The 24,042-nt window shown below is 38.4% G+C and overlaps 1 protein-coding gene across 2 annotated transcripts in view; it reads right to left on the bottom strand.

Annotated features, from left to right (window-relative positions):
• Positions 1-24,042, bottom strand: part of DCXR (dicarbonyl and L-xylulose reductase) — a 513,647-nt gene that overhangs the window by 123,371 nt on the left and 366,234 nt on the right. For both annotated transcript variants that reach the window (XM_044068213.1, XR_006364447.1), the window contains exon 5: positions 9,169-9,268. In XM_044068213.1, the coding sequence (XP_043924148.1) occupies positions 9,169-9,268 (100 nt within the window). The remainder of the gene's footprint in view (positions 1-9,168; positions 9,269-24,042) is intronic.

Genomic DNA, 24,042 nt, shown 5'->3' with positions numbered 1-24,042 from the left:
AAAGCTCCTCTTCATGTCTGTGAATAAATACTGCACCTCTCATTAAGCCGCTTTTCCACATTGGTGTGCATAGAACTGGAAATGGAACAGATATTATCAACACAAAATAATCAGGATTTGGAAAACTGAATTAGCTCATCTGTACTGATCAATCAAGGCACTGGCTGAGTTAGATATCAAAGTACTATTAGCTACTCTGAAACTATGATGAGACTGACAGTAAATCAAGCTTGTCCATATGGTTCAGCATCTGGGAGAATTGTATCTTTTCCAGAGTCTTTGCTAGGCTGTGGAGGATAGATACTCGTACACAGTCTTGTGCTAAACCTGGACAGGCAATCCTGAACAGTGCTATAAGCGGTAGTGAAACAACTCGTGAGATCAGTTAGTGAATATGTGCTAAGCGCTTTGCAAAGATGGGCACACAGTTTTAAGAAACAGTCTGAAGAACTTTTTCAAGTAGTTTATCTTTGTGGCAAGCCCCAATTTTGAGCCAGATGACCCAAGTTTACTTAGCAGCTTGGATATTGGAAGAACTGGGCAAAGGAGGATGGGAGTGACCCAAAATCTGTGGAGGATGTTGGTGATCCTAGTCGGCTGACAGCTCCTATCCAAGCAGAGGCTTGCATGATTCTGAAAGTCAAAAGATTGGGGGATATAATCTTGGCAACCTCAAGCTAGTGATGGTTGGTCTCATGGGGCATGTATACAGGGTGTGCATATATATATATATATATATATATATATATATATATATATATATATATATATATATACATACACACACACACACACACACATATATATATATATATATATATATATACATACACACACACATATATATATATATATATATATATATATATATTAGGAGAAGGGCACAGGATGCTGTCACAGAGATGTGGATGCCCCTATCACTCACTAAGGTATAGGGTTAGGGCCACAGCACAAAAGTCCCCTCATAGTTGTCTGCATGCCCCATTGATTGCTCTCACCTGGTAATGGGAATGAAAAGGCAGTGGTACCTGCTCAATGCTTGGGAGGCATGGGCGGTCACAAAAAAGATAATTTGTTTTTTCTGTAGTTTATCCAACTATTTATACAAAATTTGTACAGTGTCTGCCTTGAAGCAGAATGAGTAGATGTTAAAAAAATAATTACAACAGTTCTAAGCTAGAAGGCCAAATTACTTTCATTAGGTATTACAACAGTTTCCGGAAGCATGCTCTTTCCAAGCCATCTGTCACTTCTTTGAAGAGCTTTGTGAAATCTGGTTAATAAACAAGTTAACTTTTACATCCTTAACAGCTTTTCAAAAACATTTCAGATGACTGACAAGATCTTTCCTTTTTTTTAAAGCATCTCAGGTGCTAATGGTGCCCTTTCCACTAAGAACTTGTTCCTAAGTCACTCTTTATAAATTTATTAGGAGGGCACCACAGATGAGAGGGGGACTGGCATTTTTGGTTTCCTTAACAGCCAGTAGTTGGTCACTGCTTAATGATTACAAAGTTGCTGCTCATGCACTGCAACGAGCATCAAGTTAACTGAACAAGTTATACCGTAGTAAGTATAAGATTAGTAAGAGAAGGTGTGGGGTAAACAATTTGGAGTAGGAAGTGCAAAAGAGTGGACTGGAGAGAAATGACAGAAGAAAAAAGGAACAGACTAGGAGGAGTTACTTCATGACACAATTGATTCCATTTGCAAAACCTTTGAGACCCATTACTTACCACAGTCTCCATGAAAGGCAGATTTTTTTGATCAATAATAAGGCAAAACCATTGTTTACCACAATATAAACACAGAAATCGGACAGTTTTATGTACTAATCCAAACGAAAAAGATGAGCAAACAAAATTATTTGCAATGTTTAAAAGAATGGATGGCCAAGAGTTTTAAAACAAAAAACTAAAATGTCACAAGGCACACTAGGTTCTCATATGAATCATCGATCTCAGAGATACAAGATACAAAATGCTTTTCTCTGTAGTTTATCCAGCCATTTATACAAAGTTTTTATTGTACCTGCCTTGAAGTAGAATGAGAAGAAGGTTAAAAAAACATAATTCCAGTGAGAGACTGATGGTGCTAAATACTAGGGGGGGCAGAGCTATGGTCAGAAAGACAGAGTGATGCCAGGCAGACAAAAAGGTAATGGAAAACATGCTCATTTTACTGCTGACAAGAGTCTTCCTTAAATCAAGTTTAGATTAAGTATACAAAATTCAAGCAGAGATGCACAAGTTGAAATGTGTGTTCTGGGAATCGGCACAACAAAACACAAACCAAGCATGTGTTCTGGGAACAATCACAAAGCTGATCTACTGGATTTCAAGCTCTCAGGTTTACATGCTAAATGTACTACAATTTGGCACATTAAGTTAATATGATAGAAAGAAGATACAGTAAACTCTCAGTTAACTGGAAGTGGAGCAACCAAAAAAAATTGAAGAAATACGGAACAATTTTCATGTGTTGCACTTTGTCGTCCCCCCCCCACACACACACAGAAACATACCTTACGTTTTTAGAGTTTTAAAAAGGAAGACAGGAATAAATTCCCTCTCTCCTCAACCTAAGAACACATCAAACCAAACAAATAGTATAGGGTACAGTATTAGTCAGGCCCTTTTTTAATAGTAAATCTCAAACAACCAAAAACTACAGTTACCTGGCATCTACCAATCCCCACTGGTGCTGGTTAACTGAGCGTTTACTGTACTAAGGAGCTAAAAATTTTTATGGTGATTTAAAAGGTTCCCTGTTGACATGTTAGGACTCAGACTGCAGAGTCATGAAACATTAAAACAAAAAGAATATGCAGGAGTAGAGCAAATATTGAATGTCATTCTTTTCCTTTAAACTTCTGTTTTTCCTCAATTTGTGGGAATAAGCCCCCTATACCCCTTCAATCTCAAAACTCAGAGATTGCCATACATCAAAGAAAAAAGAAAATTCTGAGAAATGGCAATTTTGGACTTACAACTTACAAGCCTGGATTTTCAGTCTTTCAGTCTCCATATTTCGTGACCTGGCAAACAAATTAACATTTTATCACCATACTTTCCAGTGAAACATTTGCCCCTTTTATCCATCCATCCATCCACAACCTCCTTTTCTCATTTTTGCACACGAGGTCAGAGTGTCACTTCAACAGTGACAATCATCTAAAGCCAAGGTTTACACCTCCAGGTGGCTTAGCTCTGCCGTAGAAACATCTGTCTTTTTATACCATTCTCTATTCATTTTTTTTTCCTAGTTTTACATTCACACTGTTAACTGTACAACAACTGGTAATATAATATAACATTTTTTGTCCATTTCCACGTGGCAGAGAATCATGGTTTAATAGTGTTCTACCTTAACTTTGGTTAATAGCTAGAATACAGAAGAGTTCGAAAATGCAATGATTAATCACTGGCTAAACAAGTAATTAAAGCACACACTTTAAGCACAGGCAAAAAAAAAAAAAAAGAAACTTTTAAAAGAAAGTCATCCAAAACTAGGGAATGATTTGGTGTTGGCTTTTATTCAGGAACACTTTCATTTCCTGTTTTTGCGACAGCAGATATGTGCAAACACAGCAAGAGTGAAATGCAGGTTCATGTCTTGCTGCTGAAAGCTATAAATAATTAATCTTGACTTATGAATTATCCTTGCTTTTGTGCTGTGTCCCAAGTGTTTCAGAGCAGTGCTCCTGTGGGGTCTTCCCAAACAGCTGCAACACAAAAGTGAAACACTTCAGTAAAGCAGAGAAGTGAGGCCAACACAAGCTTTAATTCCAAGAAATACCAGCTGTGTTTCTTAGAAGTCCCATACAGTGACAAAGGACTGGACAGAGTTCAAGTTTAACAAAGTAGTTGTAACTGTGTTATATGATTATTTGATAGTTAAATATAACTTTGGTATTACAAAAGTTTGTCAGGTAGTACAGATACCAAAATTGCATGTCATGATCTCAGATTGCATCCAGAGGTACATGTAACAACAGTGAAACAGAAAATGCATCTTCAGCTGGGAAGAGCTCCACTGGGATTGCAAATAGTGTGCATTTACCTGCAATGACAAATTTATACTACGTGATCAAAAAGAAGGAATAAACTGAAATATTAAAAATGAAGTACAAAACAATTTTGGGGAAGGGGGAATACCTAGATGGCCCTGCAGCAGGTCGAGGGAGGTGTGCATGGATATTTCCTCTGAAGAAACACCAAATGCATCTCATTTTTCATTTAGATTAACATAGCTTGATACTACAGATCCTTCTCTCAAATCACCCAAACCTAAACATACTAAATCTGGGGTAAGTAAGATCATCATTTTGGTTTTGTAGGACAACTAACGACCTACTTTAATCAAAAACACTGCAACGCAGAATTATTATATTTACTGTTCCTCCTGCATTGTCCTGCTTGAAAAAGTAGAAGAAAATATATATTTTTTTCAAATAACCTTAATATGTGGAGAGTTGATGTAAAGATTCAAACATATGAAATACATTATCATAATATATTTTAATTCCCTCAATGGAGTTCTGAAAGTCTGCACACTAACTTCTTTCTAATTGCTGCACCCTCAACCTTTTGACAAAAATTACGATATACCTTTTGCAGTTTAAACAAAATGTTCACACTGGACAAAAGTTACTAAAGATGTGTAAATGACAAAATATTTAGAATAAACTAATATTTACAATGCTAGAATTAGTCTAGGTCTCAAACTGGATTTTATAAATCACAATAAACACATCCACACATTATTAATTTTTGTAAGCAGCACACGCTACCTCAATAACCATTCAAGCAACACACAATCAACACCATCCAGTTGTGAACTTTCATATGAGACTAAGCAGTTGTGTGCTGCCTGATTGTTGTGATATTTACAGAAATATGCAAACTATAACTTTAAATAAATAACGTATGAACAGTTAATATCTCTTTAGCAGCAAAGGAGAGAGGTATCAACGCAGCTGCGTTGCTTATCATGTACATTTTAAAGTAAAATCTTTCAATCATCTGTATATAGTATTGCTTTGCAATTACTATTCTAAACATGAAAAGGCAACATTATTCCCCCTACAGGCATCACTAGGCTCATCTTAGACAAATACCTGGAGGTGTCACTATGACTTAATAATGGATTTAATTGTAACAGAAATCTATGCAATAATATGCACTTTTTTAAAGCAGCAGAAGCCATAACAGAATATGCATTTTTAAAAACTGTGCTGCTCCATTGAAGAAAACATACAGGATGGACACTATCATGAAGACTGTTTGCTGAAAGCAACTTTCAGAGAATAAGAAACCAAGCTTTTTTGCAAAGAGGCAAGCTCCTCCTGCATTCGCATTCCCCATGTGGGACCCCACCCCCCACCCCACCAGACTCCGCTGACTTGGCAAAATGTCTTCACGGCACTGTCCGCTGCACAAACTTAACGCAATTATCTCCTTGGCTCCTAAAACTATTACACATGCAAAAGTATTAAGCCTCCCTTTCTGAGGCTTTGCTGGAAGGTAAAATGTTTTAGCATGATGGACTCAAAACACGATATATAGGTTGCTCGCAATGCAATCATGTCAAAAAGCTCAAACCACTAAATATTGACACATCTACTGGTTTTACATCTTAACAGCAAATTGCAAAGAAAGCTTTGCCTGTGCTGTGAAACATGGTTTTCAGCATACTGAATATTAACTTTAGGGGATGTGTTATTTAGAGTTAGGAGACATAGCTGGGGGATGGGGGGCAGAAAGTATTTCCTGGACTGCTGTTTCTGATGACACCCTTAAAAGAATGTATAAACATTGTGTTTGATGTATCCCATAATATTACACATAACTTTCCTAGCAACCAATATGATACAGGTGGTACTAGTATTATTTAAACACAGCTCTAGAAAGAAACATTTGCCTCCTTTGTTAAAAAGCTGTTCGGATAAGAATTATTTTTAAGAGAACATTTTAACTTGTAAATGGTACCTTTTTTATGCAGATGAAGTTCATGAAGACTGTATGTGTACAGATAACATATTTTTCCTGTTTTAATTCCTAATAAAAAGCAGCTTTGCAATTAATTCTAGAATATCCTGTTTCAGCACTAAATTTTGTCTCTGCTGTGCAGAATGCATGGTCTTCCTCAGCACTTACATGGACACTTCCTTCCTCTGAATGTCATAAAAAAGCATGTAGTCAAGAATATTGTTCCTTTCCTCAGAGCCTATCATGACAATAAGTTACCCAAAGCCTACCTCTCCTAGAACATCTGCATCTCAGACATCTCTTTCAACCTGCAGACCTAACAAATGGGTACAAAAGCTCTTAAAAAATAGGTGCATCCAGCCATTACACATATTTAGAATAATAATGAATGCAGACTTGTACATAATGTCCACATTTCCAGAAGGATTGTGGGATGCTACTCAGAAACAAAGGTTAAAAACAGAGTGACATAACTTATGCAAAAAATCCGAGTATATCACAGACAATATAACATTATTAAACTTTAATTAATATTACAAAAATCTACTTCACAAAGTCATTTGTTTTTGCTTCTGCTAAAAAGGAGACATAACATTTGGGCCCTCTGTTGCTAAATTACTGCTGCCACTGATATGTTGGTTATGTAGACTGGTTTCCTGTGTACGAAACAGCTTCAAAATTGCACATGAAGGGAAGGAAGATTCAGAAAATCACATGAAGGGGAAATCAAGCCTGAAAACAGTAGCATACCTCAGAAGGGGGTAAAGTCAAGCCAGAAAATAGGTGTATACATCAAAAACAGGTGCTATTGATTGGTCTAACCCCAGCTCACTGAAATTAATATAATAGTGCAGTCCTCCAGCACTCCAGACAAAGCTGCTTTTACAGTTTTCTTTCTATGGCACATTGTCCCTGAAGCACTAACTTCCACACGCCAAGAACATCTTTGCCTACTCCTCCCTAACTTTCAGAGCATGTGCGGTCTCAAAAGTGCACAGCCTCTGTGATGTACTTACTGGGATAGAAGCCCGAAGTAATTCTCCTATAGTCCCTAAGGGATGTAACCCCTAACTTAAAACAGTGGCTTTCCAGGATAATTTACTTCTTCAGGCTTCACCCCCATTCTTGAAGTATTTCCACTTCTGCTGCATTTCCTAACTGCAACATACTGCAACTTCTTGCCCCCAACACTGTTGGCTCCCCATTCACTTTCACATAGTGCAGGGCTTAAGCTCCTCCTCCAATTGCCACAGGTCCACATGCACACATCAGAAACTATTATCCTATCTAATGAGCATAACAACATGTCTTCTGATGGAGATAGGAGCCTACAGACTGTTCCTTTGCCACTTTGCGGTTTTCCTGCTCTAACACTTTACTCTGCAGTATCCCTTCAAATCCAAGATAATGCCCCTTCTCTAAACATTTTTTTTTGCTGAATTTTTTGTTAACTCAATGAATGACCATTGATCTTGTCCTTCCTGGTCACTCAGCAGCCCCACAGCCTGAAGCCTATGTGTTCCGTAGAATAACACCTGGGCAAAACTGGAGCAGGATCCATCTTTCACAAGCTAGTGGATTTTTTGTTGCGTGTTTGTTAAGCCCCACAATCATATGCAAATCCACTAGTGTCCAAAGGGCTGATGAGCAATTGGCCCTTGTAATACACATCCATGCCTACATTTGAGTCGTGATTATTGCCCTCTATCCTCCTATGTACCTCCATGCAGTCCAAGTCTACAGCAGGATTCTTCTGAGTAGAGTGTACAACCAAAACACCTGCCCCCATCCCTCCTGCTAAGTGGAGGAGACTAAGCCTCATCATTCCTCTTCTCCCACACTCACACTTCCAATATGTACCCAAACCACTAACCAAACTTAAGTCACCTGGGTCATAGTTAGGCTTTCCCTCTATACCAGCAGAGTTGGTTTCCCCTCCCCAAACATACTGAACCTGCAGACGCATGTCACATAGGATGCCAACTCAAAACACTGCCCCCCCCATGACATCAGATAGTCTGTTGCAACATGCCCCCAGAGGATGCTGGCTTAGCAATGCCACTCCTCTAATGCACTTCAGCATTACACTTATGCCTAAAGAGACGTGGAATAATGCAGTCTTTACTGCACCCACATGCTTCAACGGAAGTCAGCCCAGGAGCAAAAACAAACATCATAAGATCCTACAGGATGCCACTTCAGGAATGCCTTTCACCCTATTTGCTCCTAAATATATGTATAGAAAGATGCTCTGTCCTCTATACCCCCCCCTAAATAGCATTCAGAATCTCTATCACAATAACCAGAGAATAATGACTAAGCAATGACCACCTTGAACCTAAATTCCTTCCTGCAGTCTGTACCTACAACAATCTGTCCCACAGGATGCTGTTTTAGTGATAATCCCCAATCATACCCCCTCCCACAGTCTGTATGTTCAGCAATGTCTTCCATTAAGCTGGCACTTCTCAAAACCAAAAGTCTCAACAAAACCTGCCAGACCTTGAGGTTGTCCTGTATCTGGGACATTATATCACCTCCAGACAGATTCCCAGGGACCCACAAACAAAACTCATGGAACTCCAAACTACCATAAATGAGACAAACTACCAAAAGGACATCTTCTATGTCCCCAGATGATCATGCTAGATAACATAGTCAGTGAACTCTATTAACAAGAACTCCATTACTTTTGAAGACTAACTACTTCACAATTAACTGGAGCACATATACATTCAATGCAGGATATGTTCAGAAGTTCTTAGATTTAATTAACAAAAACTCCTAGTTAAGATAGTTAATAAACCTGCCAAAGGACATATCACTCAAAATCTGGTCCTCAGTGTTATACCCTCGACATATACTATTCCTCTGATCTCTCCTTCCCCAGAGGAGTTAGACCATAGGTTTGTGACATCTGCCTCCAAAATCCCTGAATCAAATACCTCTGAATTCAAGGACTTCAAACAGGCAAACCTCACACCATTATATGACAAAATCTCAAAATTCACCTATGACAGCAACCTCTCATATAAAGGACAAAGACATGTCTTATGATGATTTCTTACCACAAATACTACTATGTGGTCATATAACAAGAACTTTGAAATGCATCTGGTAAATGTAAAGCAGAAGAGTAAGCAAAGAGCACCATCTCATTGCAGCAGTATTAACTTACAGTACACAGCATGGTCCCTCAGAGCACACTGGGATGCCTGGCTGGATACATTCACAATAGAACCACTGGAGCCACGAGCCTGCATTTGTCTAACAACAATCTAGACAGAAAAAAAGTGTGTCAATGATGTTAAAGAAATAAGAAAAACACAGTGAACACTGGCCACATCACAGTATCAGTTTATATGAATGCTTCCCACACTACAGACCTACTACCTAATATTAGACTTGTGTTACCCCAAAATCAGCACAAATATGTAGGTTACAAACAGATCAGATAAGACTAGATGAGATTAGGCTTTCCTCAGGTTCTGGCACTACCATCAGATGCCACTGTAGATCCACAGTGGTGGTCTGTGGGCTGGACAAATAACAGACAGTGTTACTCATCATCTGTACAAGTTGTAGTCACAAGGATCAATAGAGACCAGAACAAGCCCTGAAAGTCAGCAGCACAAGTTCTGCTCATTCAATTACTTTAAGTCACTATAAATATTAAGTAGGTCCTGTTTGAAGGCAATACTGCAAATCAACAGAAACCCTTTCATGTATCAGGGTGCTACTCTGCAATTACAGAACAGCAAGCAATGCATATTTATATAGCAAAAGCAAAAACAGCACCTTACCTCCCTATATCTTTGTGGAGACATCTAAGGGTCCCATGTTATGTGCGTCTACAATATGAAACTGAATATGCTTTTCCTCTGGTGTTATGTTCCTCACATTACACTGGCACAGAATATACTGCAGTGTAAGCAAAACTTGCACTCCCCTAAAGAAATGACAGTTTATTTCTACTGTTTACCATCTTTTTTAAAACCTTTATTGAATTATCACTTGTGACACAGGCACATTTATATAAAATGAATCATACTGTTTTAAACAGGTCTATATTATAAGAAGGAACGATCAAATGATCGAACCTTGTTATATCGAACTCACAAAATATCTAACAACCAGAACAGTGATTTTTTTTTTCCCAGGGAAAAAAAATCGCTGCCCCCCCCCAAAAAAAAAACATTAAAACATTGCATAAAGTGGGGGGGCTTTTCTCCCCACCCCTGACGTGGGGGGCTGTGCCCCCCACATCCCCCTACTTAAATATCCCAACTCCGAGATCGCACTACAGTGCCGAAAATGGCAAAGTGACGGAAGCGGCCAAGCGACTTCTTTCCCAGGGAAAGAATTTGCTTATATGCCACTTCGTCATTTTGCCTTTTCGACATTCCAAGTTCGACCAAGATGCATTGCGTCTTCGGTCATCGGATAGGAACCCATTTTAACAGGTTAAAATTAACAAACATAATGCTTCACCATACCTCTCAAGTGTACCTTATTACGAGGAACATACCTCATTTGGGGTCTTAAAAAGTTCATGTTCCTCCAAGTTCCACACTGAAAGATTCTTTCACACATTCAGTGTTAGGAATTGTTTTTTAACTGATATCTGTGGTAAATAGAAATTAATCATATTAATTCATTAAAATATCTTTTCATAACTAAAGCCAGCATATTTTATCCACCCTATGACCTTCCTAGTTGAAGTTGATAGTAAGCCATTACTACATGTTCCACATTTTGCACATTTGTTCCACATTATGAGGGCTAGTGTTCCTCATTTTGGAGATGGAAGGTTGAGAGGTAAGTTCTTCACATGTACTACTATACATCATATACCTACGCAACATTACATAAATTATTCAATTCCTGCCTCTTTTTTAAATAAGAAACATCTTTATTAAATTATCACTTACAACATAGGCAATCATACAGTCATATAAATGAAAACAAACCACACCGACACAATCCTAGTTGCATTTTACATCATAAACTATGACATACCCCCAGTTGCAAACATACTTCACTTATAATCTAGCCAATCATCTTCAGTCAAACATTACATAGCTCATTTAAGTCCTGCCTTCTTTTAAACTTCATTCCTCCTCTGTATATATTGTTCCCACAATTCCTAGTTTTTCCTATGTAGTTTGCTTCTACCTTATTCTAATGATCTCAGTTCCAGTCATACCTCTCAAGTGTTCCTCTTTATGAGGAACGTACCTCATTTGGGGTCTTAAAAAGTTCATGTTCCTCGAAATTCCACATTGAAATAGTCTGTCACACATTCAGTGTTAGGAATTTTTTTTTATGAAATCCATGGTAAATAGAAATTAATCATATTAATTCATTAACGAATCTTCTTTACAAGTAAAACCAGCATATTTTAACCATCCTATGACCTTCCTAGTTGAAGTTGTTAGTAAGCCATTAGTATGTGTTCCACATTTTGCCCATTTGTTCCACATTATGAAGGTGAGTGTTCCTCATTTTGGAGATGGAAGATTGAGAGCTATGATTCCAGTTGTTTTATCTCTGTTTTTATATTCACTACTTCTAACATAGTTGGTTTAAATTTTGATTTCTATTTTCTAGTAATTGCTTTTTTTGGCAGCCACCATAATAAGAGATAGCTAACTAATGTCATAGGTATTTGGATTTGACAACATGTAGGATAGGTAACGTATCTGCATGAGGGCTTTTTATAGGTAGGAGAGCAATTGAATTGCAAAATGAGTTAAGACAGTGATTTGATGAAATATTGTAGGGACAGGGTCTCCCAACCTGTGTGAAAGTATACATGAGTGCACTCTGTGACGGAAAAAGATGGTCTAGCGCTTGCTAGCATGAGTAACTTTAGGGAGCTGCACAAATCAAAGCCATTGCCCCAGCAATTTGATGTGCTTAAATAAGGAAGCTGCGTGGTATCTGTATATGGTCAGGTATGTGAAAAACTGACTTTGCAACCTCAGACACTGTAGCCATGCAGAGTCCCTAAAGCTTTTTTATACAATGAAATAGACATGCAAAGTGGACAACTGTGATGATAGCATACAGATGTTCAACAAGAAATGACAACTTACACCCACGAACTGACACAAGTGTGCATTTTTGCAACTCTATCTCAGCCAATGCTTTGATTGTTCAGCACAGCCAATTAACGCTAGCGTGCAAGCTGGCCCTCTGAGATGAGCTAATTCAGTTTTCAGGAGAATCCTGTCTATTTTGCTTTGATAACAGCTTCAAATCAGCATTGCAGCTAAAAAAAGATCTTTCAGTTTGGCCTCTCATTTATTTTCTTTGCCTTGTGAAGCAGCTTCATTTTCACAGTTCCACACCTTCTGGGCTTGACGCATTTGTGTACAGAGGACCAGCTTTACCTGATGTTTGAAGACTTAAGCTGGTACAAGAAGGGCAAACTGAGTCAAGCTCAATGTGTACATCAAGAAGGATGGCATTACTTAAGACTTTCATGTGGTATCTGCATACTAGCAAAGAGAGGTTGAGTGTGAGGGTGAAAAAATGCAAGCAGAGAGAAAATAATCAATACAGGAAGGTCAAAGTCCAGCTTCAATGAAAGGAAGATAAAGCCCTAACTTTTGTACCAATGACCTAGGTTTGTCTACTAGCCTGAGTACTTGGTGAGCTGGCATGCAGGAGGTGGAACAAGAATAGTAACTCGCAGCTCACCAATACTGGGAGGCATGTGACTAGTCCACAGGGAAGACTATGGCATCCTCACTTGCACCACTGGTGCACTGCACGTCATGATTAGTACATATAGAAATACATTTGTTCTGTCAAGGCAAGCAATGTGTAGGTTCTCACAGCATATGATGTCTCTAGCTCTACTGTCATCCCTTAATTTTCTTACCTCCAGGAGAACAGATGGGATGGTAGGCTTCCATCACAAAGGATTAATGGATAAACTTTGAGGCCAAGAAGGAAGTTTAGATTGTGGATGTGGAACGAAAAAAATAAGAATCTTGGGTTAGTGGTGATGATGATGGCACAAATGAAAAGAAGTCAAAATGGTTAATGAAAAAAACATCCAAGTTAAATTTTAACTTAGTTTTCCACACAAGTATACTCCTCAGGAAACCAGAGTTTTGCAGTGTAGTCTATAAAAGTATATTCTTCTGAACAGAAGAGTTCCATTTACTCCTGAGATTAGTACACCCATCAACAACTTTGTCCAGCCATGCAAGTGTAGAAACATGAACTACAGATCACAAGCTAAGCTATATCAGTAGCTTAGTATGTAGTGTACAAGTGATATAAAAATAAAACGTTATTTAAATAGATCCTGATCCCCCATATGACACCTGATCTCAAACTTATTTTAAATCTAACTTCTACTTCCAGCCTCCATTAACTCTTAATTTGTTGCTGTGTGGTTACAACAAAAGAACAAAAAGGCATACTTCATTTCACTAGAGGCATTCTTTAACCTACAGTGTCATGGTTAAAAAAGCACAAGCTTCATTTCAGTGGTGGCATTCTTTAGATCATGGCATTCTTTCTTGCCCTCCCAGCTCCAATTAAATGCTGCACAAATCTGTAGTCAGTGATACCTCTGCTTTTCAACACCCAGATAAACACCATACAGCTATGGCAAAGATTTGCATTTAAGTTCTCCCAACAAGGTAGATTTAATTGCTTTACAGCATACTTGGCTTTCTAGTCAATGCCACAGAGGAGATGATTAAGATGTCAGTATACTACCACACCAAGTGCTGCCCCAAAAGATGGGAAACATAAGCAGAGAGATGCTGTTCACACCTGAATACAGCAGCAGTATTGTTTTTTTGTTGCAAGCATATAGTGTGGGTGTTAAGACTGTTTTTGTATGTGTATATGCATGCGTACATGGATAAGTAGGAAGTTGCTACGTGTGCTTGCCTGCCTGTAATGCTCACATATTAGTCATTTGTTCATAGCAGGAATACCAGAGAGAGAGAGACTTTGTGTCTGTTTGTCTGTGTGCCATAATCCTGTGCAAGTTTGTATGAAGGCTTGATGAGTACTTGTGTGAAGCAAACTGGAATACTTTAATGTGGACACTACTTGTAAAGCAAAGTTAAAATGCATTACTGAGGCCATTTTAACACAGTCAAACATCTTAGGTATTCAAATTCATGGGTGAGACTATAATTTTTGGTATAGAGGTCATCTGTGGATGAAAGTGACTGACCCTGCAACTGTTTGTTCAAGCTAAGTGGTCACTCTTCTATCTTTGCAGGACTACTGTGTGTTTGTGTGAAGCAATCTGATGTCCTTCAATGTGGCTTCTGTTTGTATGAAGCAAAGTTGACATTACTCTTGTTTTTACTTTTATTACAGTGTCATCGGGTTAAACAATCATTATTTTGGCTTTGCAGTACTAGTGCATATTTATGTGAAATAAGCTGGAGTATTATAATGTGGCATTTTTGTGTTTGTGGGGGCAGCAGGGGACTTAAAATGCATCCCTGTGCCCATTATATACATTTTTACTACATTCAGACATCTGTGGTATATACAGTTAACAAAACTGTTAAAGGTGCTGTATACGAGCATGTTTTTGGATAAAAAATGACTGACTACTCCTGCTGTCACAATAAAGTTAAATAGTTATTAATCTGGCTTTGTAGAACTAGTGTGCATTTTTGCAAAGCAAGTTGGAATACTTTACTGTGGTATAATTTTTTTTTAATCACAATCAGATAACTGAGTTGTGCACAGTTAATGTGGCTGTATATTTATGTCTGACACCAACAAGCTAGGAGACATTATTGTGACCATTTGTTTTTCCCCTTTCTCTTTCCCAATCTAACATTAGAAGGGTTCACACAAAAGGTGGCCATCTTTTGGGGGTAGAGGTGAGGATCCAGTATGGATGTAACTATGACTTCTGCAGACATTTCATTGCTATATTATACTTTATGTTATAGCTTCATTTCAGTAGGCTACTTGCTATAATCATGAAGCATGGGAACTATGAACCTTTCTAACTGTGTACCTGAATCTTTGTAATTTTGAACTATTTTCACACACACACACACACACACACACACACACACACACACACACACACACACACACACACACACACACCTCTTTATAAATTAATTCCATGGTTGCTGCAAAACAGTTTTACAAAGTGCCAAATATTCCTAACTACATGACATAGGGATGAAGTACCGACTGCAATGCAGGTGATCAGACTTCAAACTGGAGCACAGACAACTGGAAGATCTGGCATGGGGAAAATGAGAGTGAGTGGCCGCTGCCAGCTCACCAGTCCTGGGTGCAACTTGGGTGATATCTAGTGAAAGCACTTGCACTTGGCACTCACCCTCTTGGTCTTGATCTTACAGAGCCTGCACTGCCATGTGCAAACCATACATGGGTTTCAGTGTGCGGACCCATGCTTCCTCTCAGTGGGCACCATATAACACAGCTCAGGAAAGCCACTGCAGGGGAGGGGGTGTTCCACCAGGGGGGAGAAGCCACTCCTTATCACCTGACTCTTGCCACAAAGCAGATGAGCTGATTGGAGATTCCAGGGCAGAAAAGAATGGGCTGTAGGGCTGTCACCTAGATCAAGGACTCATTGCTCTTGTTATCACAGAATAACAGATTGACTGGGTATAGCTGGAGGAGCCATATAGTTCAGCCCTGCGATGGGGGTAGATAAAAAGATATTTCCTACTTCATGTTTTAAACAGTTTCTCTCCAGTTATCATTATGTTCCTAAAAATAGGTGTTTCATATATCTGTTCTATCGTAAATATCTTTGGTTCTTCTTGAGGAGGACTCCATCTGCAGCCTTTGCTATTTCCACTTTCTCTTTTTACTAATCAGTCACAGATGAATTTAACACTAAAGGCAGATGGCCATTGTGTCTTTAAGCTGCAATTAGCAGTAAGTGGAAGTACATAGCAATATGGAACATTGCCAGTTTTTTGTTTTGTGTGGGGGGGTGTCACTCACAGTTGCATGCTACAGTGCAATACTATGGCTAGTTATTCTTTTCACGATTACAAAAAGGAAAAAGTTTACCATACCACTAAAAGGTTTTGGGTAACACACACAGCCAGAGCTATACAGCTTTTTTGTTCCTGTAGTTATGCATATTATCAATATTCACATATTAATGGCAACATCTCAAGAATGTTATAAGATCTATATCATTCTCTAACTCTTGTACATGCAATCTGTTGACTGCATTAATTTATAATTGTTTTTTTCCTGTTAACTAAACCTGCTGCAGCTACCACTCTCACTCTACCCTCTCCTCTTCCTTTCCCCTCTACTCTATACTTATCATTTCAGCACTAAAACCTATGTAAGCCCGCATCTCTCCTTTATAGGCAATAACCCGGTCGTGCTTTATCTGGTCCCCAAATACAACTTGCTATCACTTTACCCAGGCAGCTCGCAACACAGTGCCCCGCAGTCACCCCAGGGACACATCAGATATCCACTGCAATGGACAGCCTCAGGTCTCACTGAATTTACCCTTTTAAAAAACAAAGTCAACAACACTGGTTTATCTTTGTGCATCAGCCATAACCACTCTGCCTCTCTGTAGGGATTGCACTGTTTAGACCCACCAGAACCTGCTTTACACCCCCTTTTTTCTATTACATTATCTCTCGTGTAATTCTTATACACTATTCTGAAATAACTATTTTTATCACCTAGCACATTCTCTAAAATTTTTCTCTCTTACTCTGTCCTTCATGACTTACTAATCATACTCTGTCAGTGTTTCTTTCACATTATCCATTACTAACCTTCATATCCACTGATTTTCTTTTCTTTGTACGCCCAGCTGGTGTAGTCCTGCACTGTTCACCAGGTGCTACACATGGGCTCACTTTGCTCCCCTACCCTATCCCCAATTCCCACCCCCACTCACTATGCTTGGGCTTACTTCGCTCCCCTATCCTACCCCCAATTCTCACCCACTTTGCAAATTTGATACTAGCCACACCCAACCATCTCCTTCCCCAATAAACCACACAAAACCCCTACCATCTGACTAATTTCCTTATCCCCTCACTAGGATTAGACCAACCTGTTATTCTCTTTCTCACTACAGCACTAATAGCTACTTCCCAATCACTTAACAATTGTCTTTTACTACAGCCCACGCAAACTACAACATGCTAATACTACAGCTTCTCTAATTCTATTATCAACTATTTCCCTCCTTACCTCATACCACACCTACATACAAGAACCTCCTTCCCATACTGCTACTGCTTCCTTGCATTATATATCAGTCCAAATCACTTTCCTATCTCCTCTAGTTCTATTTCGTCCCCCACTGACTACACTCTTATTAGACTATTACCTCACCACCGCTATCCTACAATCTCCCTAAAATATGACTAGTACATAAAATTCTTGAAGACTATAATTTACATAGCCTCTAAATTAGCTTGTTGTGGGGAGATCCATCCAAACTGTGGACCAGCAACTTCTTTAAACCTCCCTACCTCTCACCTTCTCAACCACCCCAGTAGCTTACTTCATCACTGTAGGAAAGCAAATGACCTACTCTTACTAAATATAAACATTAGAAGCATCTCCAATACAATTCATGACATGCATGCTAGTGTCTCACTTTACACTCCAGACATAGTGGTCATAACTGAGACTTAAGCCTCACATCAATGATAAAGAAATCATTCCTCCAGTATATAACTTCCTAAGGAAGGATAGAATTGACAAAAACGGTGGTGGCATTGCCATATTATTTAAAAATCGCCTTACTGTGTACACATTAAACATAAAATATCCCTATATGGACAATGCAGAAATAATTTTTACCCAACTGAAATGCAACTTAAAAAAAAATAAAAAAATCTAATAGGATGCTATATGCCACCTGGTAACAATATGTTCACTCTTGAGAACTTAGTCCATTGGCCCTGTATGTCACTCCAAAATGAAACCATTAGCTTGGGAGATTTTAATATAGATTGGCTAACCTGCAACTCTCACTCCCCTACAAGTCATAGCAACCTCCATGGTTTTACACAAACCATCTAAACACTAACCAGAACTGACAAAGCATCTGAGAGAGAAACAATCATTGACTGGACACAAACAGACCAGTCCACCCCTCTCTTGCAGGTTGCCTCCCTGATGGTCTAGGTGACCATCTATCAACCTTCCTGCTACAACAATTTTTTTATCATTCCAAAGGAACTATCAACTAATAAGAAATAAAAAGAACTTTAACCCCAGCAACTTCATTATCAATCTAAAATGTAACTGGGCACCACCAAAACCTCTTGACTTAAACACGGCCGTTAAACATTTTAATTCCACCTTTCTTGATATCCCAAACCTACACATCCCTCTCAGAACTACCAGAATCAAAGCTAACACCACACCTTGCCTAAGTAAGGATACCATACCCCTTCTCAAAGTCAGAGACAAAGCCAGGGGCCACTGGAACTCTGTCAGATCCCAAGCCACTAAACATATCAGGAACTCAGAAAAAAAGCTAAAAAGCTAATAAAACTTGACAAGATTAACTACTACTACTCCAATCTACAAATAAAGCATAAAAACTATCCTCAAAAGTTCTGGGCAGCCATTAAAAAAAAATTCTTCTACCAGGTAAACGTAGTACTCCCTTCCCCTACCTCAGAAAACACTTTGGAGAGCACAGCTACACAATTTAAATTCTTTACTGAGATCATTCTAACCCTAGCTAACCAGCAGAACAATCTAAATAACCCCCCTCCTTGGAACCATGCATAACACATAACACTAATGCATTTCACTTCTAGCCTGTCTCTACAGATATAAGAAATTACCTAAAAATAAATTAAGCTCACAATTCTGGCAGCAGTCAAATTGCCAGGAGAATTTCTACAAATAGCTGCCAAAGGTGTTGCTTACCCAATAGAAATTCTCATTAACAGATCCCTGTCAGAAGCACTGGTCCCTGAAATTTGGAAAATATCTCATATAATCCCTCTTCACAAAGGAGGTAAATCTATAGAACTGACCAACTACTACCCAATAGCTATACTATCCCCTACAGCAAAAATCCCGGAGAGATGCATAAATACCCAAATTATGGACTACTTGCATACCCATACACTCCTGTCCAACACTCAGCATGGCTTTCATCCCTTTCACAGTACCACCACTGCTCTGATGTCCTTCACCAATACAGTAAACAACCATAGAAATGATGGCAAGCGTGTGTCTGCTATCTTTCTCAACCTGCCCAAGGCCTTTGACATTGTCACACACAATATACTTATCAAAACTCTTTTGGATCTATGACTTAGTACATCATCCATAGCCTGGTTCCAAAGCTATTTAGCCAGCCATCAGCAAGCAGTACTGTGGCAGAAAGAACTCTCACCTCTTCTACCAGTCACTCCTGGAGTACCCCAAGGCACCATACTAGGCCCACTACTTTTCACTCTCTATACTAAAATGCTACACTTCTACTCCACATGCATCTGTCATACAATATGCAGATGATTCAATACTAATTTGTGCAGCTTCTTCATTACATGAACTCCACACACTAACACAAGAATCCTTCCTTTCGGTTGAAGCATGGTTATCCAAAATCCAAGTTATTCTGAACCCTAATAAAACTAAACTTCTCTTTAAACCTACTAGATTCACCTCTTTAGACCCCCACCTTTAACATCATGTCCAGTAATAAAACTATTATCTCTCCCATCGCACACACCAGACTTCTTTGAGTAAAGACTGATGATAATCTGAGATTTGATATTCACATCTCCCAGACTATAAAGTACATAAAAAAACTGGGTACCTTCTATAGAAACAGACAGTATCTTACCAAACACACAAAGTCTATTATATCCTGCACTCATCTGATCTCGACCCTTTTCTATGTGTCCTCTATTCTTACCAACCACAGAAGACCAACATAGTTAAACCAGACTCCTGCTATAACAGCCAGGTTCGCCACAGACACCTCATATAGATCACAGCACTGTACAGTGTTAAAGCAGCTCAACTGGCTAGAATTTTCCCAACTCTTACAGTACAATCAACTTACTTTGGCTCATAAAATTCTGTATCAACCAGAGAAAACCCCTGCACTACAAAACCTACTTCATCCCTACTCTAGAAACAGGACTCTCCACTCCAGTAATAAACTCCTTCTTGAAGTAACTAAAGCCAATAATATTGCAGGAGAATCACTCTTCTCTAATTTCATGTCAGAAATTTGGAAATCTCTACCTACTCCATTATCCACCATCTCTTCCTTACCACAGTTTAAGAGATCACAAAAATCTCACCTCAATACTACTTGGCTATATTCTTGTACTACTCAAGGCTAAATCCACCTTTATTTTACTCTATACTCTACTCTAGCTACCTGAATGTTCACAGCCCTTATGTTGTTATAACTGTTTCTAGGATCTAGTGTTTTAGATATGCCTGACACTATTTTGTCTATATTTTTGCTCATCAGTATGTATATAAATTTTTATACTTGTATCTTCTTAATAAATTATGTAACATCTCAATATTTTTCATAACCATATTGTAAAGTATGTACCAATAGTGTTCTTAGTTCATTATCTGTGGAGCTTTTCTCGCCAGTTCTCCACTGAAAAATGACCTGTGTCCAGTGGACTTTCCCTGTTAACATACCCAAAATAAAAATAAATAAATTTGCTGTTGCAGAAGATGTCATGGTGTCATCTCAGAGTTTGACTAGTTTAGTTAATTTTTGCTATGATGGATGCAATATGAAGCACACATTCAATGAAGTTCTAATGACTGTTGATGTAGATTATGGAAAATATAATGGTTACACTCTGCTTCAGTAACTCCTAAAGGATCACACAGTCATTTTAGTGAAAATGATATGGGTCAACCCATTGTTTTCTCCGTAGAAGACAAATCTCCCTATCATTACATTTTGTATAGCACTTCTCAGTTGTGTGAATGTTATGTAGCATCTTTTTGTGGGTATGGTAATCTTTTCTGGGTAGTGAAAAGAAGAGATGGGGAAAGTAAGCTAACAGATGGTCGACATAGCTGATTATTCTTAGTGTCCTAACAGCGCATACCAGTTGCATGAAGTAAGAAATTCACTCTTGAAGGCCATATACCAGTCTATCCTCTCTCTTCTGAATGGTGAAATCAAAGAATTTTACCTTGTCCTTGCTGTACTGTGTTTTAAAATGGAGGAAGTCTGTGGAGCTTTCATTATAGTCCAGGAAGCATCCAAGGTTTTGGATCGACTCTTTCCAGCAAATACAAATATCACGGAAGCAGTAGTAGCAGTTTGTCATACTACAGAATTCTAAATTGAAAACTGTGGTTTTATCCAGTGAACAAGTTTAATTTTAGTCAGGCTACGGGCCATGGTTTTCCCCACTGCTATTCCTTTTCTCTTTTTGTAGGCTTTGTTGTTAAACATGAAGCAATTTTTTTAAGCAGGGGAATCTAGCAGCACTTTTTATCAGAAATATATCCTTTGCTTTGGGGATTAAGTACTTGCTGTGTGCTTCTTTCATGGCTTGGATATAATAATAATGGGAAAGAACTGAATATAGTGACATCAGTTGTAATTAGGACTGTATTCTCTGTCAATTATATCTCTGATTTTCTTCTGGAAGTCTCAAGTGTGTCCAAGATGAAGGACTGAACTGCTTGTGCTAGGTTCCTCATCTAGTGCTCTGGGTAAATAGAAAACGGTTCTGTTGCTAACCCAGCCACTGCAGCTGCTGGTTGGTATGGAATGTTAAGGTTTTGATGGGGCTTAAGGATGCCAAAGAATATGGCCATCTTAGGAAAGGGTACTGTTAGAAATTCAAAAAGCTTGCTTCCTAGCAATTCCTTCTCATGCAAGACCTTCAAAATAGTGTGAAGATTTTCATACCTGCCTTCCAAAATGTCTGCGCATTAAGTAACAAACTCCCAGTGTGAAAACAAACTTGGAAGACAGCACCAGTAAATTCATATATTTGGGTAATTTTCAGTAATTGGCTTGTAAGTGCACTGCCTGGATGCCACCGAAAAAGAAATTCAGAGAACGTGAATGAAAAATCAATCACAAAACATGAGGAAAAGCACTGACTGGAAAGAATACTGCAGCTGTTCAGCAAAAAGCAGTGCAAGCTCTAGCTTTGGTGCAAGACATGACTTCCAGTAACCTGTAGGAAAAAAAATAAGTGAAATGTACTCTGAGCTGATTAAAATACATGAAACACTGATGGAGTATATCAACTCAAATAATAAAAGGCTGTAAAAATGGAAGAAGCTTTAAACAGATATTCTGATGAGGTGAAAAAACTGCAAAAATCAGACATCAAAATGAAGAAAAGGATGGCTGAACATGAAACTGCTGAAGATGGAGATGTTTCAAAAAAATAACAGAATTAGAGGACAAAGCATGCAGGAGAACCTGAAATTTTCTGCTGTACCAGAGAAGGTGGAAGGAACAGACTATATTAATTTTATGAAAGCATAAATAAGCAACTGGACTGGTATTCCACAGCAGGAGTTGTTAACTGAAAGGGCACATTGTGTGTATGTCCAAACCTGGCCATGAGAAAGCAACCTAGATCTTTAAAGGTAAATATGCAATCCTTCCAGTAGATGGAGTTGATTCTGACAAACCTGCAGCAGAAGGACAAAGTACTACAAGCGGGAGACAGTGTTTGCGAAAAATAATTACTCGCTGTATATCAGGCAGAAGAGAAGTAAATTTATTCTACTAGTCACAGAATGTTAAGAAGTAGGCATGATATTCAAACTTCTGCACCTAGCTATCTTAAGAATATTCTTTCCTGAAGGAACATACACATTTTTTAATTAAAAATATGCTAACGGGGAATACAAAAGTTTGTCTAACAAAAATGAGCTGTAAAACAGCGGGAGATTTTGCTTCTTGTTCATCTGGTAAAAAAAGACCACAGATACACTTCCAGTGAAACGTTTTCAAATGTTTCAATGCGAAATCCTTGATAGACAGAAAAAAGTACAAGAGTTGACTAGAAGAACATAGTACATTGGAAAGGAGGCAGAGACTGGATTTGGGGTTTGTTGACAAACAGGAATAAAACCAGCAAGTCAAATTGAAAATAAATGTGAGATTACAAAGCATTAATCATACTTGTGAAACATGACAGAATAAGAAAACCTGTAACTATTGGACTTTTTGACTTTATTAAACATGTAGGGGGACTCTAAAGCATATACCCAATGTTTGGAGGAACCCTTAAGAGAGGGGAAAAGGAAGGAAAAAGTTAACTAAGTAAAACAAAATGTTGTTCTTAACATTAATATTTTTATGGTGCATGAAATAATCTGCATGCTATAAAGTTTTCACAGTTGTTTTTAAGCGCAATGGGGATATTAAAGTAAACAGGTGCTCCTGTTTTTTCCTTCTTTTCTCTTTCTCTTTGTTCAGTTTTAAGAAATGTAGGCACTGCAATGTAAAAAGAAGAAATGTCTGGTCAAAAGAGCATGATACATAAAAAACTGATTTGCTTTTTCTCATTCTTACACAGGGGAATGACTGGATTAAGGCCCTTGACTTACCCCAGTAACAAGTTTTAAGAGAAAGAAAATAAATAAAAAGAACATTGAATATAACGCTTTCCTCTAGCAAATAAATAAATGCTAGTAGAAGCAACACTGCATCTGGCTCTTATGTCTCCATAGAGATAATCTGATGAAGAGCAATAAAAACAGAAAGCTACTTTCTTTCAATGGCTAGCAGACAATGTGTTCTGAAAGCATTCAAGTGTTTTCCCATTCTGGGAGAGCAATAAAGATAAGACACAACCAAACAGCACGTAGTAGAAGCAAAGGCATCTTAGCATGAAGAACTTTACTTTCAGGTTAACCCATGCCTGAGTGTGGCTGTCAGGTTCGGATAATTCATTCATTTTTTTTTTATTTTATTTAACATTTGTTTACCAGGAAACTCTGATTTGGAATCAGCAATTTTCAGAGGAGGCCTGGTGAAAAAAATACTCCAAGCGCAAATCTTTGTAACGTGGGAGGAAACTGGAGT

Source organism: Protopterus annectens, chromosome 4.part0 (genome assembly GCF_019279795.1).
Source record: "Protopterus annectens isolate FY-2018-M chromosome 4.part0, PAN1.0, whole genome shotgun sequence".
Taxonomy (NCBI): Eukaryota; Metazoa; Chordata; order Ceratodontiformes; family Protopteridae; genus Protopterus; species Protopterus annectens.
This window is presented reverse-complemented; position numbering and strand designations above follow the sequence as displayed.